This window comes from Parasteatoda tepidariorum, chromosome 8 (assembly GCF_043381705.1).
Source record: "Parasteatoda tepidariorum isolate YZ-2023 chromosome 8, CAS_Ptep_4.0, whole genome shotgun sequence".
Lineage (NCBI taxonomy): Eukaryota > Metazoa > Arthropoda > Arachnida > Araneae > Theridiidae > Parasteatoda > Parasteatoda tepidariorum.
Genome location: NC_092211.1, coordinates 41,190,750 through 41,205,434, shown reverse-complemented (window position 1 = coordinate 41,205,434; position 14,685 = coordinate 41,190,750). Strand labels below are relative to the sequence as shown.

At 28.0% G+C, this 14,685-nt stretch overlaps 1 protein-coding gene across 1 annotated transcript in view; it reads right to left on the bottom strand.

Annotated features, from left to right (window-relative positions):
* Positions 1-690: 690 nt before the first annotated feature.
* The window catches only part of LOC107456267 (chromatin assembly factor 1 p55 subunit), a 17,610-nt gene continuing 3,615 nt past the window's right edge, over positions 691-14,685 (bottom strand). Inside the window, exons 2-13 of the mRNA XM_043055563.2 lie at positions 13,411-13,540; positions 12,693-12,743; positions 12,060-12,154; positions 11,794-11,967; positions 10,678-10,732; positions 9,753-9,813; positions 8,230-8,322; positions 5,815-5,882; positions 4,375-4,501; positions 2,932-3,144; positions 1,593-1,703; positions 691-871 (exon numbers count right to left, since the gene is read on the bottom strand). Of these exons, the coding sequence (XP_042911497.1) occupies positions 803-871; positions 1,593-1,703; positions 2,932-3,144; positions 4,375-4,501; positions 5,815-5,882; positions 8,230-8,322; positions 9,753-9,813; positions 10,678-10,732; positions 11,794-11,967; positions 12,060-12,154; positions 12,693-12,743; positions 13,411-13,540 (1,247 nt within the window). The 3' untranslated portion in view covers positions 691-802. The remainder of the gene's footprint in view (positions 872-1,592; positions 1,704-2,931; positions 3,145-4,374; positions 4,502-5,814; positions 5,883-8,229; positions 8,323-9,752; positions 9,814-10,677; positions 10,733-11,793; positions 11,968-12,059; positions 12,155-12,692; positions 12,744-13,410; positions 13,541-14,685) is intronic.

Genomic DNA, 14,685 nt, shown 5'->3' with positions numbered 1-14,685 from the left:
CCCATCCTGTTCAAAATATTTGAATTCCTAACAAATCACCACTCAATCATATTTTATTGGAATATAAAATGATTTTATCAAGTTCTTTAAAAAAAATTAAAGAAAAAACGTCATTTCTAGAGCGAATTATATTTTAAACTTCTGTGATTTAAGAATTTTTATTATTTATTTTTAATCTTATCAATTTAAAATTCTATTTGAAGCAAACCAGTAATTGGCGAATTTTTTTTCATTCCGAAATGAGAACAGAAAAAACAGGACTATTTCTTTCCTTTCTGATGAACAAGAAAAGTTTCTTTAGAATATAATTCTGTAGAAAAAAAATTTGCTTTTGTATTTTTCAGCTATTTTATTGTTTCAACTCTTTCTTTACTCTGTTTTTAAAATCTATAAATATGAAGATGCAGAATATAACAGTTTTGGTTATACCTATCATTTCAATTAATGTTATTATAATTCTTTTTAAAATTTATTGTTGCATTTTTGTCAGAGAAAATAGTAACTTCGTTTAGTCGTGGAAAATCATGAATTAGAAATATAGCAGATACCCTGTAAATAAGAGCAAGCATTTTGTTACGCAAATTTTTATACAAGCCAATTATGATCAAATAATGACTGTAGTTATAAATCTTTGCTAAGTTAATAGGCAATATATAAATTGAATAAAATTTAAAGAATGAGGGGGGAAAATTTTAAATTTATCAAAAAGTTTTATTTAACATTTACATTTGAATATTACAATGGGTATGAAATTAACAACACAAAGAATGCCTTGAAGAAATGATTAAAATGAGAATCTTATTTATGAAGCTGTTGGTTCTAAATCTGTAGCAAGAGTTTCAGGTTCTTCATCATTGTATATGTTTTCAGCCTGTGAAGAGAAAGATTAATAAAAAACAAAAGTGGCCAAATAAGGTCAAAATGAGCAAGATAATACTATGGGAAAATAAAGCTTTCAATCATGGTTTATAAAAGTTTTTGATATGTTTTACAGTAAATTGTCTCTCCAAGTTGACTTATCTGAATTCAGTTCAATAAACGTTTGAGTGCGTAGAAGCGCTATCTCGCTTCGCTAGTTATGTGCCAAAAATGCAGAGAAGCGCAACAGCGCTTCTCTTATTTTGTACCGAAAATGTAATGAGTGAGAATAAAAAGATATTTTTGTTGGTAAAAATTATTTGTTACATAATAATTAGTGTTAATTATAACCATTTCTATTCTCCAAAAAATTGCTGCACATTTCATTCCGCACTATTAGTATATATATAAGAAAACTCTTCAGCACTCAAACGGTTAAGTTCTAAACTTGGTAAGTCTAATTCCCTAGTTTCAAAACTGATGTTCAGCAGGACTAGTTTCTTACGATGTAGAAGTGTTTCAAATCTAAAATATTTTTTGCCTTTTTATGTTAATTAAGTAGGAAATTTGGTTAAATTTTCTAAATATTTTGTAATCAAATCTAATATGCTAAGTTCATACATGCTTTCTTTAATGATGGTAAAAAAATGGGCTTTCATATAAAAAGTAAAAAATAGTATTTTTTAAATGCTACATGATTTAAAAAAAAAAACAAAGTTATCTATTATTCTTACCATTTGCCAAACTTGCATGATGTTATCTTCAGAAACGGAGCAAATAACCCAAGGTTCATTAGGATTCCATGAAAAATCAGATATTTTTGCAGTGTGTCCTCCGTGTATGAACTGAAAAGGAGAAAAATTTCATTGCAACAATATAAACTTTAATTAATAACAATTCATTTGTTAAATCATTTTATTTGTTGCATTCAACTTAGAAAGAGCAATTGCTCATATTTTGTGAAAAATTAGTTGAATTTTGAATGAATGAACAATGAATTTTATTTTTATTTCTAAAAACTTTACAGATCTTTATTTAACATACTAATCTAAATTTACACAGCTAGGGAGAAGAAAAACAATTCTCTTAACCTTTTTTTTTAGTATATCATTGCTGAGAGGCCTAAAGGTAATTTCTAAACTCTTTTGAACCCTTCCCCGAACCATAGAATGTGCCAACAGGAAGTCATGTGTCGATTTTTATTGTTGAGGTTTTGTGCTACGTGGTTGTTTGTTTTGCAAAATTTACGACATGCGCATTGTCCAATGAAATGAAATTCGAAAAATATTTCTTGTTAAAGTTTAAATAATTGCATGTATAAAATTGAATCTATACTTTTTATATTGGTTTTCATGGGGGGGGGGGAATTATACTATCAGGGGATTTCCCCTCGCTTTCTTCGAGAATAGTCCGACAAAGAAAAAGATTAGGATTTGAGATTGATAGTGATTGCAATGAAGATAATTATATAAAAAGTGATACTTATTAATAACTATTTTTAAAAAAATTGCAATTTGGCAAAATCCCTATTATATTACATTCTTTAAAATTGTGTAAAAATTTCTGTACCTTTAAATTAAAAATTTTTTGACTATTTGATAAAAAATTATTAAAAGCCATTTTTATGAGGAATTATCTCCAGAAAACAAATTTTATAATTGTCTAAAAAATTTTCAATTCACTTAAAAAATTCCAGAGATATGACGAAATACGCAAAATTAGCTTTAAGGGGTCCAAACTTTAAATCTCTTTCCTGACCAAACCATAGGCACTAAACTATCTGTTGAAAAAAAAAATTTATAATTTAGAAAAAGTACGTTTTTGTGTCGGATTTCATAACAAAAATATCACCAAAACTGAAGTAATCATCGATTAAATAAATATTTTCTGTACCTCAAACAATTAAGATTAAGTCCTATTATGGGAAAATCTGATCATTAGGTCAAGTTTTTCAGTGTTATTTTTTGTGTGGACTATACATCAAAATATGCATGTGACACTTGAGTCTTTATCACAGGGTCAATATACATGCATACTTAGTTTTTCTGCAGACAATCGTAAAAGCAATATTACCAAAAGTTCAGGGGGTCCATCCTCAGCATCTTCTGGAGTTTGTTCTTCACCAATTTTACTCAGATCCCATACATGTAGCCTTCTATCAGTACCACTTGAAGCTAAGATTGTTTCATTATGAGGAGACCATTGCACTTGGAAAATTTCATCTTTATGCGACTCAAATGAATGCAATTTCAGCTTCAGATTTCGAAGATCCCATAATGCAACTGTCTAAAATGAGATTGTCACAATAGAGAATTAACTAATGTAAAAACATGCACACTCACAGTAAAATTTTAACTATTTGAAGCTTAAGTAAATTCAGAGAAAGCAACATTTTCAGATAAATAATATTCGTGTACATAACTGTCATTTTCCATGGCTCAAGTTTAACCATAGCAAACCATAATCATAGTAAGATAAAGTATCTGCAAGCTCATAATATTTTTGATTATTAAATATATAAAAACAGTTAACTTGTTAAAATTTTTGACAAATATATATACATGCATATTAACAAAAGTCATTAAAAAAAGACTAATATTATTAGTCATACTTAGAATTACATTCATATAAAGTAATTATCATATTAAGTAATATAAATAATTTCGCTCCAAATGAAAAGATTTCCCACTGTCACCGCAATAATTTATTTTCGTTGTAAAGCGATCGTCACATCGAGTTGAGTTGCAAAAAATCAGATGATTGTAGGCTCGACCGCGAACAATGTAATTGCTAATCTTTAGGCTCCAAATGAAAAGATTTCCCACTGTCACCGCAATAATTTATTTTCGTTGTAAAGCGATAGTCACATCGAGTTGAGTTGCAAAAAATCAGATGATTGTAGGCTCGACCGCAAACAATGTAATTGCTAATCTTTAGGCTTAAGTGGCAGTAGGATGCATACAACTAAACATCAACTTTCTTCTATCTTGCATAAATCATGATTACGTTATCTGCTTCGTATTCCCTCCCACTGGAAACTTTTTTCATGCAGATGCTTTTTTCTATATTACAATAAATATCAAAAAAGTATCTGCAAAATTGAAGAATCACTTCTAATGTACCAGCGCACGTCTATATTATCTATGACCACAATATTCATATATACTCCTCTTTCTTCATAGGTGCCTGATTAACTGACAAGACATATAAATAATCCAGCTAAGTAAATAAAACAACAGAACACACAATTAAACTATGCTGACGAGAAGGCAGCAACTTCCTTCTCATAAAATTATGATATTCAAGTAAGCTCCTTCCTTTCCATCTCCTCTTAGCATATGAAGGCAAAGAGCTATGTTTTGTTTCAAACAATCAGATGAAAATTATATACAACTTCCCACAGGCCCTCTATATTTCGCAGATCTCTGTGAATCAGCAGAAAAATCATATGCCCGATGATATTAAGAAGAAAAATGTTCTAATCAATGATTTAAGTATATAGATCAGAAAAGTTACCTTGTCAGCTGATCCAGTAGCTAGAATGAATTCACTATATGGATTGAAGGAAAGACAATTAACTTCAGCAGTATGAGCATCAACTGTGTGACTCGGCTTGCTTGTATTGTTGGAGCGTGTATCCCAACTAAAAATAAATTTTAAATTTAGAATGACTATGTTGAATTGGCACCAAATTCATCAAACAGTAACAAAAATAAATTTAACTGATTATTTCAATCTATAGATTATCGTACAAAATTAAATATGTCGATATCCAGCAATTTTGCTTTAAAAATTGAGTTAATTTTTAGTTTCATAACATTGAAGTTAGAAAAACATTTAGATTCTAATTACAATTTTAGACAGTAGTTTCCAAATAACAAGAGAAATAAAAATTGCAATGACAGACTAATAAACCAATATTGTATCTTAAGTGCAAGATAAAACTGCTACAAAAAGCTTTGTCGATAAATCAGCACTTTGCCAACAAATTACGCTCGAGTATAACCTAGCTATTTATTAACAGCTACAACTAACTATTGCCAATTGCAGAGATCTCCCTAACAGTTTACAAAACTGGGAAGTCACATAAATGGGTTGGCGAAGTGTTGAGTAACTATAAATTATACAAGATTAAGAACAGTATTTTTAAATTATAATAACTTTAATCGACTAGAAGTCGAACTTCGAAAACTAATTTTGTAAATTCAATGAAAAATTACATCAAATTAGCTAGTTCTTTTAACTTTTTGAAAACAAAATATAAATAGGTAATAAAATTAAGCATGCGCAATCTTTGATGTAACATGGTGACTTTGCAATACTGACAGAAGTTGGGAATCTTCAACTAATGTTTAGTTATAGAGTAAATTGCTTGATAAAAAATAAACAAAAATTTATAGGCAAAAAAAAAAAACTTGTGATATATACTGAAACACTAAAATTATTTGTAACTTATTAATTCTTATAAAACATTTGATTAATAATGAGTAAATAATTTTCTTACAAGATTTTTATTAAATCAGGAGTGATTTTTATTAAATCAGGAGTGATTTTCATTATCAAAATTGATTTTTCAAATGTAATTGTCACTTTTTTGTTGATCATAAAAAATTAATTTGCTGAATTGATTAAGTACAATTTTAAATATAGAACTAAAAATATGCATGTACTAATATACAGTTATTATGATCTATGTTACTAAAACAAATATATAAATTGATATTTCTAGTTACCTAGAGGCAATAAGAGTAAATGACTTCATAATGGGAGAAAACTAAAAATAGTTGTTAAATGAGAATTTTGTATTGTGATAAATTGCTGACAAAACGTAGTGTCAATTACATTATAAACTTTTTTTTTATTCAGAATAAATACACGGAAAAATTAATCCAATGACTAAGTACTTGCAAATAAATACTTTGAATTATAATTAGATACAAACATTACATAACTTACATCATCAATTTTTGATCATCAGCAACAGATCCAAATAAACTCTCATGTAACAAATGCCAGGCTACATCCTAAGGGCAATTAGAAAAATAGTTATAATAAAAACATAGAAAACAATACATTACAAATCCTATTACAGTAGTTGATTACCTATTAGTGTAACATGAGTGAGATATAACCAAATCCAGCAATTGAACCCTAACTAGTAAAACACGGGAAATAATCTTAGCCTGATAGTGCGGGGTGCATATAAATATAATCTAGACTTATACATAAAGAGTGGACGTAAGCAATACACACATTAATAAATATTGCATTTTAAATTGAATTTAAAATATCTTTCTGAATTCGTTGATAAACCATATGCTAAAAATAAAAGTGCACAGATTAAATGAAAAATAGAGGTTTTTGTTATTATATAAGAATTTATAATCTGAAAAATTGAAATGTATTTCTCTCTTATTTAGAAATCTTGAAGCTTACAATAAACAGCTGCTCACCACACAAACTAAAAGTCTTAATATCCATAAAAGTTAAATTGCTAATGATTTCTACTTTAGTGAATAAAGAAATGTATAAGGATTTTAATGGCAAAGCAACTTTATGTCAAATCAAACATTAGGTAGAGAAGAGAATTTAATGACAAAAGTTTAAATAAATAAAAACAAGTCAAATTTTAAAAGATTTATAACTTAAGTATATGCTTCACAGTTTAAAAGTTAGTAACAAAATTATAAAAACATCACTAAACACAACATAAAAATCAGATAATTAATAAATACTTTAAATATTTGGCTAATTAACTGAAATAAGCTCAGCATAATATGAAACTTAATTTAGCATTTTTTTTAAATATATACAGTGAAACCTCACGTTATGTACACTCCTACAAAATGAACGCCTCTCACTACAGAAGTATTTTTAATTTCCTGTGTATCTTTTATGATTAAACCATTATGCACCTTCTCACCAATTAGGACACTCATTTATTACCCAAAAATCTAGCATTAATCTGTTCAAACCGGACACCAATTTTTCAAAATTTGAAGAAAAATAAATAAATAATTTGCTTTTAATTCAAAGTATGCAATGATTCACCAATTTTAAAGAATGTACATTTTTTGCATTATCCATAACTAAAAATATTAATCAATTTCACTACTAAAGAATCAATCTTTCTTCTGTCACCATCCTTTCTTTACATTTGCAAAGAAAGAGAAAATATAATGCAAGTGAAATATGTTGGGTAGCAGTATCTTTTTATCTAGACAACACACAAAAAGAAACTCCACAAGCTGAAATGACGCATTAAATTCCTCTTCTCCCCTGAAAATTTCTTTCTTTCAATTACACTCCTGTATTTAACACAGCTAGGTCTAATAAAAAAAGAAAAAAATCTAGTCATTGAGGTGTTCATATAAATCAGATTTATTCAGACACTTGACAGATGATTGAAAGTGAATATTACAGCTCCTTATAGGACCTAGTGCAGTGTTTCCCAACGTGGGGTCCAGGCCCCACAGGGGGCAATTTGATTGTTAAGGGGGGCAATTCAAAAATGTACTCGACACGAGTTTAACCCTTTTGCTCCGGGCCATTGAAGTGCAATGCTAGATTTCGGTGCCAAAATTGAAAGAAAAAATCAAATTCTTAAATAATTGCAGCCAATAAATATTATAAATTCTTTTGACGAGACCAGAATATCAACTNGAAGAGAATTTAATGATAAAAGTTTAAATAAATAAAAATAAGTAAAATTTTAAAAGATTTATAACTTAAGTATATGCTTCACAGTTTAAAAGTTAGTAACAAAATTATAAAAACATCACTAAACACAACATAAAAATCAGATAATTAATAATATTTAAATATTTGGCTAATTAACTGAAATAAGCTCAGCATAATATGAAACTTAATTCAACATCATCCAGTGAAGCCTCACGTTACGGACACTCCTCTAAAAAGGACACCTTTCACAACAGAAATATTTTTAATTCCCCATGAATCTTTTATGTTTAAAGCATTATGTACCTTCTGATCTATGCGGACACTCATTTATGACCCAAAAATCTAGTATTAATCTGTTCAAACCGGACACCAATTTTTCAAAATAGCAGTATCTTTTTATCTAGACAACATAAAAACTATTTTTTTAAAGTCAAATTAAACATCAATGTAAATAGCAATTACAGATTAATTATTTCTATATCAGTGCAATTATTCCAAAAACAATTCATGGGGTTAAGCTTTGTAATTAGGGCATTCTTCCTGTAAATGGACAACTCTGGAAGGGGGACAATATTTTTGGTCCCAGGCATGTCCGTATATCCGAGATTTCACTGTAAATTCATAAAAAAATATATGAAAAAAGAATCTACAAACATTTTACATTTCAGAAAGTGATCAATTATAATTTACCTCTACAACTGCAGTATGACCAGTGAATATTGTTTTGGCATCAACTACTTTATTATCTCTTGGAGTAGCATTGATATCCCATAAACATATTGTCTAAAAATAATTCAAGAAAACCTATGTCAGTCATTACATGCATTCAACAATAAAACAAATTAAAAGTCATGTGTCTATAAAATGTCAAAATGCAATATTTACAAACTTTACAACAAAAAAGTGACCCGTAAAGCTGTTATAATTTTCCATTCCCTGATGTTTTTTTTAAAATAGCAATCAAGAAAGTTTTAATATTACTATGATGATTTCACATCAGCAACAGCATTTACTTAGCAAGCAGACCTGCGGAATCAGTAGCCCAACTTTTCTAAGAGCTCGACAAAGATTTATACTATAGTAAAATTTTCACCAAATTGAGTAATATTTAAAAAGATTAATATGCATTATTTTAAACCAAATATTAATTTCAAATCATGTCAACTTTTTATGTATGGTTCAGAAAATAACATTATAGCAGTTAAAAATAAATTTATAGGACAGCTAAGTTTTAAAATTCTTTATGTGATTTTAATAATTAAGTAGATAATATCAGAGAAGTCCCTAAACAAACAAGAAGCAAATTCGTGTGTCACTTCTATGCAATAAAATCATATTTTTCTCCTTATATTAGGAGTTTTACAGATGAAAAAAAATTCAGTTATTGGTCAGCTGCTCATTTAAATTTGTCTCAGCTTCATGTATTGTTGCAACTCTTTGATCCAATTTGTCAAAATGTTCTTTTTTTAGCCTATACACTATTTCGCTATCTAAAACACATTAACAAAAAAAAAAAATTAAATTTTCTGTGAACAGGACTGCCGAATATCCTAATTTCATATTTAAAGGGGTGATTGTCAGCCGAACTCAAAAATCCTGAAACTTTAAGAAAATCATGAATGACGCGTTAAAAAAAATTTGTGTCTTTTTTAAATTTAAATCATTGATATTTTCTAATAATGAAACTTTTATGAAATTATTTGCAGCATATTTTAAATGAATAATTATTTATAAGTTTACTTTTATCTCTAATCACATTAATTGCTCTACCAGATAAAAATATTTACAAATGAAAGAGATGCCAAGTATAAATTCTAGGTCTAATATTTTTAAATAAAATATACAAGAATTTCTATACATAAATGTAATTGATGATTTCTTGAAACTTCTGGACCTTGGATTTCTGGAGCACAATACCAGCCAAAAACTATTTTCCTTGTTGGATAAAAAATGAGTAAGTTGGTTTTGAAGCCGAATATTTTATAATAGAAAAATGAATGAAAAAAACTATTAATCATAGTGCCAAAGTTATCACTAAGAATAACATTACATTGGAAGAATTTCACACCACAGTAAGAGAAGAGATATTTTCTATAACCCATCTACACACATATCCACAAGATAATAAAAATATATAATCTGTTTCATTTTAACAGTTTTGTATAACAAGTATGCATTGTAAAATATTGACAAAAATATAATATGATACATACATGATCATCAGATGCACTAAGCAAATGTCCATTCAAATTAGGATTCCATGAGAGTCCATAGCTAAATTAGAACAAAATGAATAAAATATGAAATAATATCTATTGATAAATAAGCAAGCAAAAGAAAAGAATACATTCTACATTTAGCCTTATAAGAAATTTAACCTTTCAACAACATTTTAAATTGTTTTAAAATAATTATTAATTGAAAATTCAAGTACATAAACAGGTAATTAATTTCTTAAAGAAGCAATGTTTGCCATAAACTTAAGTTTGTTCTTAAAGAAATAAGGGGTACAAATAAAACAGAATAAAAAATAGGTTTTAAGTAAGAAACTCTTATTATTCCTTATTTGGATTTAAAAAGAAAAAAAAAAATATCAAATTTTGAGAAATATATATAAGATTTGTTTACTTAATTTATAAAATTTTTACTTTCAATACAACAGGGCTTAATCCAGGTCAATTTTAGTACAATCCGCAAAAAAAAAAAAAGATATCACCCTGAATAACTTTCGTTCTAATGATCGGATTTTCACGAACTAAGTGTTAATCTTAATGGTTCCTGGGGGTGACCTCAAATATGCTAATTAATTAGTGCTAACTATTAATTAAGTTACGAAATCAGACACAAAAACGTACTTTCTCTGAATAAACATNACAGATTTAACACGCACCAGTCACAGTAGACTACATGAGGAGACGTATGCTGGCTGGATTGGAACTCGGCGCCTGCCAACCAGGCTATCCCGGCGCATATGTTAAAATTTCAGATCTTAGTGAATTTAAAATTTTTGAAAGCAGGACATAATGTGTATATGGTTTATTTTTAAAGAACAACATAGCAAAATGAAATCAAAAGGTACCATGATTGAAATAAAAAAAAAAGGATCGAAGAACAAAAAGTTTAAAAATAAGCTCTCACCCCTCTTTCTGATGGCCACGTAAACGAAGATCTGGACTACAATCTCCACTAGGGTCTGTAAAATAAGAACATAAATATTAGATAAAAATTAATAATTGAATAAAATTTTAATCATTTAACAAAAGAAATAAAAAAAATAAGACTTCAGTCATTTTGTTTCAAGTTTAATGAAATAATTAAGGAAGAGTTATAAATAAGGGGAAAAAAATTTTCTTATAGGTAAGCCTTCCACTCTTCTTTTAACCCCTTAACGGTTGGTTAATTTTCAAAAAACGATCATAAAAGTGCCTATTTTTTTATTACACGTATTTGATTAGTGCTGACATCTATAAAATAAACTATCCACAATTACCTTAAAAATATCCTGGTACTGCCACCTGGTGTGTAAAATTAGAAATAAAATGTTTTCCAGGCAAAAGAAATGAATTAGTTTTATTCTTATTGGTGTGTTACTACCGAACACTCTAGCCCGGAAATATCACAGAAGCGGGAAATAGAGGGCGAAACCTCACCCGTCATTTTCAAGGGAGCGAGAAGGAAGGTAACCGACTTTTTACAAGAGAAAACAGAAACATTTAGTTATAACTAGATTTTTTCATAAATACTTTCAAACGATTCAGAGCTATATTAAAAATATACTTGGTAGCTTGATTACTCTTTTAAGATATATGACCCATAAATGTTACGCATTTATTACATGTTCAAGATTGATACTTTTTATGAGATTGATATTTTCCCATTTTCCACAGTATCATTTAAAATTATAGTAGATGCTTCATAGTACAAGATAGTATAAAATTTATAGAGGTAGGTACTTAATTAAGTCACTTATTTAAGTCACACTAGAACAACACAATAGGCTATTGGCGGCGGTCTGGGAAACATCCCCCGAGGATGATCTGAAGACATGCCGTCACAATTTTGATCGGCTGCAGAGGTAATGGGATGGCTTCCCTGCTTTGCTAGTTTGATGACCGGTGCACAAAGTCTAGCACTTCACGGTAGAACAGTTTAAATAGGACCTAAAAGGGTGGTGTATTTTTACCCATCTGACCCGATCAGGTCCTACCCAACCAACCATAGTTCATATATTAAATTCTGATAAGTAGAACTAACCTGGTTTAGACGGGTGTTTGGTGTAATCAAAAATCAGAACATCACTGGATGGTGTTTTAGTAGCAATGATGCAAGGATTCTGTGGCATAAATCTTGCCCGGTTAACTTCACCTTCATGATTTATTTTGATTTCAATTTCTATTTTACCACTAACAGATCCAAAACCACCAAATTCTAGAAGAAAGCAAATAAATAATATAAATACACAGATTTTTGCACTATCAGTCCAGTTACAAAAACAGAGAGACATATTTTGCAAAACAAACCTCCTTTTTCACTATCATAATGAGAAGCATCAAACTGGGCATCTTCACTTGGAAGTTGAACACTAGCAATCAGCAGGTGATTCTGTTCATCCGATCTAATTGAAATAATTCAATAAAATTAATAGATAATTTTGTTCTTAATATTTAAAAAATTTCTTTGTTACAACTATATATTCTGCACTATATTGTATTCTGTAAACACTAACAGAAAATAAAAAAATTAACAAATAATATCTGATTGGGCTTTAATTCAATTTAAAAGGTGCAACTAAAAATACAATTGGTATAGTGCTAAATAGAGCTGTAACAGACAGTGCAATTAAGACACTGAAATTTTTTTTTTTTAAGCTGTGGAGTTTTATCCACAATGATAGGCAGAAAAACCAAACTTTATTGTTTCGAGTATAATAATTACCTAATAAATTATTAAAAAATTAAATTATACTAAATTAAAAAATAATTACCTAATTATTAAAAAATAATTACCTAATAAATAATTAGTTGAATTATTACCTAATAAATTATTTTTAATTTTTTACTAATAATTAATTTTCTGGCATCATATAATGCATGTTTTACTGCATCTATAATTTTCAATTAAGCAAAAAAATTTACCTAGTGCAATATACTTACGTATGAGTTCCAAGAATTAATCTGTGAATTGAGTAATCTTTACCTTCAGGTCTGAAAACAAAATTATTTTTTACTAACAGAACATACGACAAATAAAGCTTAATAAGTTTTAAAAAAAGTAAACAATCAAAATGCAAAATAAAATAATTATTTTCATGCAAATTGAACAATTTGCATTTTATATTTTTCTGGGGTAGAAAACAGAAAAAATAAGAATAAGAGAAGCAAATTAATTTGCTTTAATTTAATACAGCTTGATTTATGTAGTTAATTACAAGGTTATCAAATATTTAATAATACAAAATAAAAAAATAGGCATGGTACAAAAAAAAAATTAGATTCATATTGAGGTTTAAATGAATAGAATCAAATAATTGAAGTTGAAATACCAAACACATTCTTAACGATTTTGAAGCATAATCAAAATTTTCCACTTTTTTAGGTACATATGAAACAAACGAAAATATTCTTAGTAACCACAAAACATTATTTGGGAGAGAATTTATGTACTTAGAATATCGAAATCTAAGAGTATCTCATAATTTTTATTACTCTACCACTAAAAATTGCTGCTTTCTTTTTTTATTACTAAAAATGAAAAAAAAAAAAAAAAAAANCTATGCTTTCATGGAAAGAAAAAAAAAAAAAAAAAAAAAACATTCCCGTACAAGTATTAACAACACATTATACAAATATTTTTTTTAAAAATAAAACTCACTTAGTAACATCGGGAAGCCACTGAGCAGTCAAACTAGGCCATTCAAGGGCATGTGTCATAACCAGATCATAAAGGAAAGGTGTATTTTTCTTCCATATTTTATACTCCTCATTAATCACTCTCTCTTCAACTAAATAAATAAAAAAAACATTAAGTGTTACTATATAAATATACACAAATATTTTTTTATTATAAAATTAAATCATGATAAATAAGGTAAAAATTATTCAACAGCATATTACATTAATTTCTAAAAGAGGTAATTTATGTTGAGCAGCGTGAAATATTTTAACATAAGAATAAAAAATTACTAAGTCTTGGCAACTTCAAAACAGCTGACAAGAAACTAAAAAAAACATTACAGAAGGAGACCAACTCTAAGGGTAGGTATAAGGGATATTTTCATATTGTGATCTGTTGAGCCAACTACAACTAGTAAGGCACCAAACGAATTTCAAATTTGCAAATTTTATAAGAAATCATGCAGAGATTTTCCCTGGGGTGGTTGCAAGATAAATCATTCTGTGATGTTTATGTTTTTCTCTCGATTTTTCGTGATGCCTGGAAATTGGTGATTATTTTGCCACAAATCATGATATGCAATTCGGTACTTTTCCATCATACCGGCGCAGGTGATAAAGGCGCCAATCAGGTTTCTTGATTTTTTTGATTTTTTTAAAAAAAATCAAAAGAATCAGATTTTTTTGATTTAAATCGGATTTTTTTTGATTTAAATCAGATTTTTTTGATTTTTATTCAAATACACTGTAAGAACTTTAATTTATGATTAAAAAGAATTATAAATGTTTCAAATTAACTTAATATTAAAACTATGTTGTAACAATATTTTAGAAGCTCTAACTAAAATAATTTTTCATTATAATACATGGCTTTGAATGCATAGCAACTGTTTCGAAAGAAATCCATGATTAAAATTTAAAGACTAGATTAAATAGAGAATTTAAAGAATACTTCAGGGGTCTGTCTGGGTTTTTCTGAGAGGTACCTATTTTGTGAAAATTAAAAATTATATTAAAAAATCAACGCAAATATAGTAAAAATAAGGATTTATCGTTTCTTACGAGACAAATTTTTTTTTTTTAAGAAAAAGTATTTTGTGTGATTATTCTATCATTTTTCCTAAAGTTGAATTTGTAAAGGTACCGTTAAACGGTAGTAAATTTGGCTTGGACAGCCCACTGCACTTTAACTATTAAAACAAAGTTTCAGTTAGCAAACCATAACTTTAATTTAAAATTGTGATTTCTTTTTTTT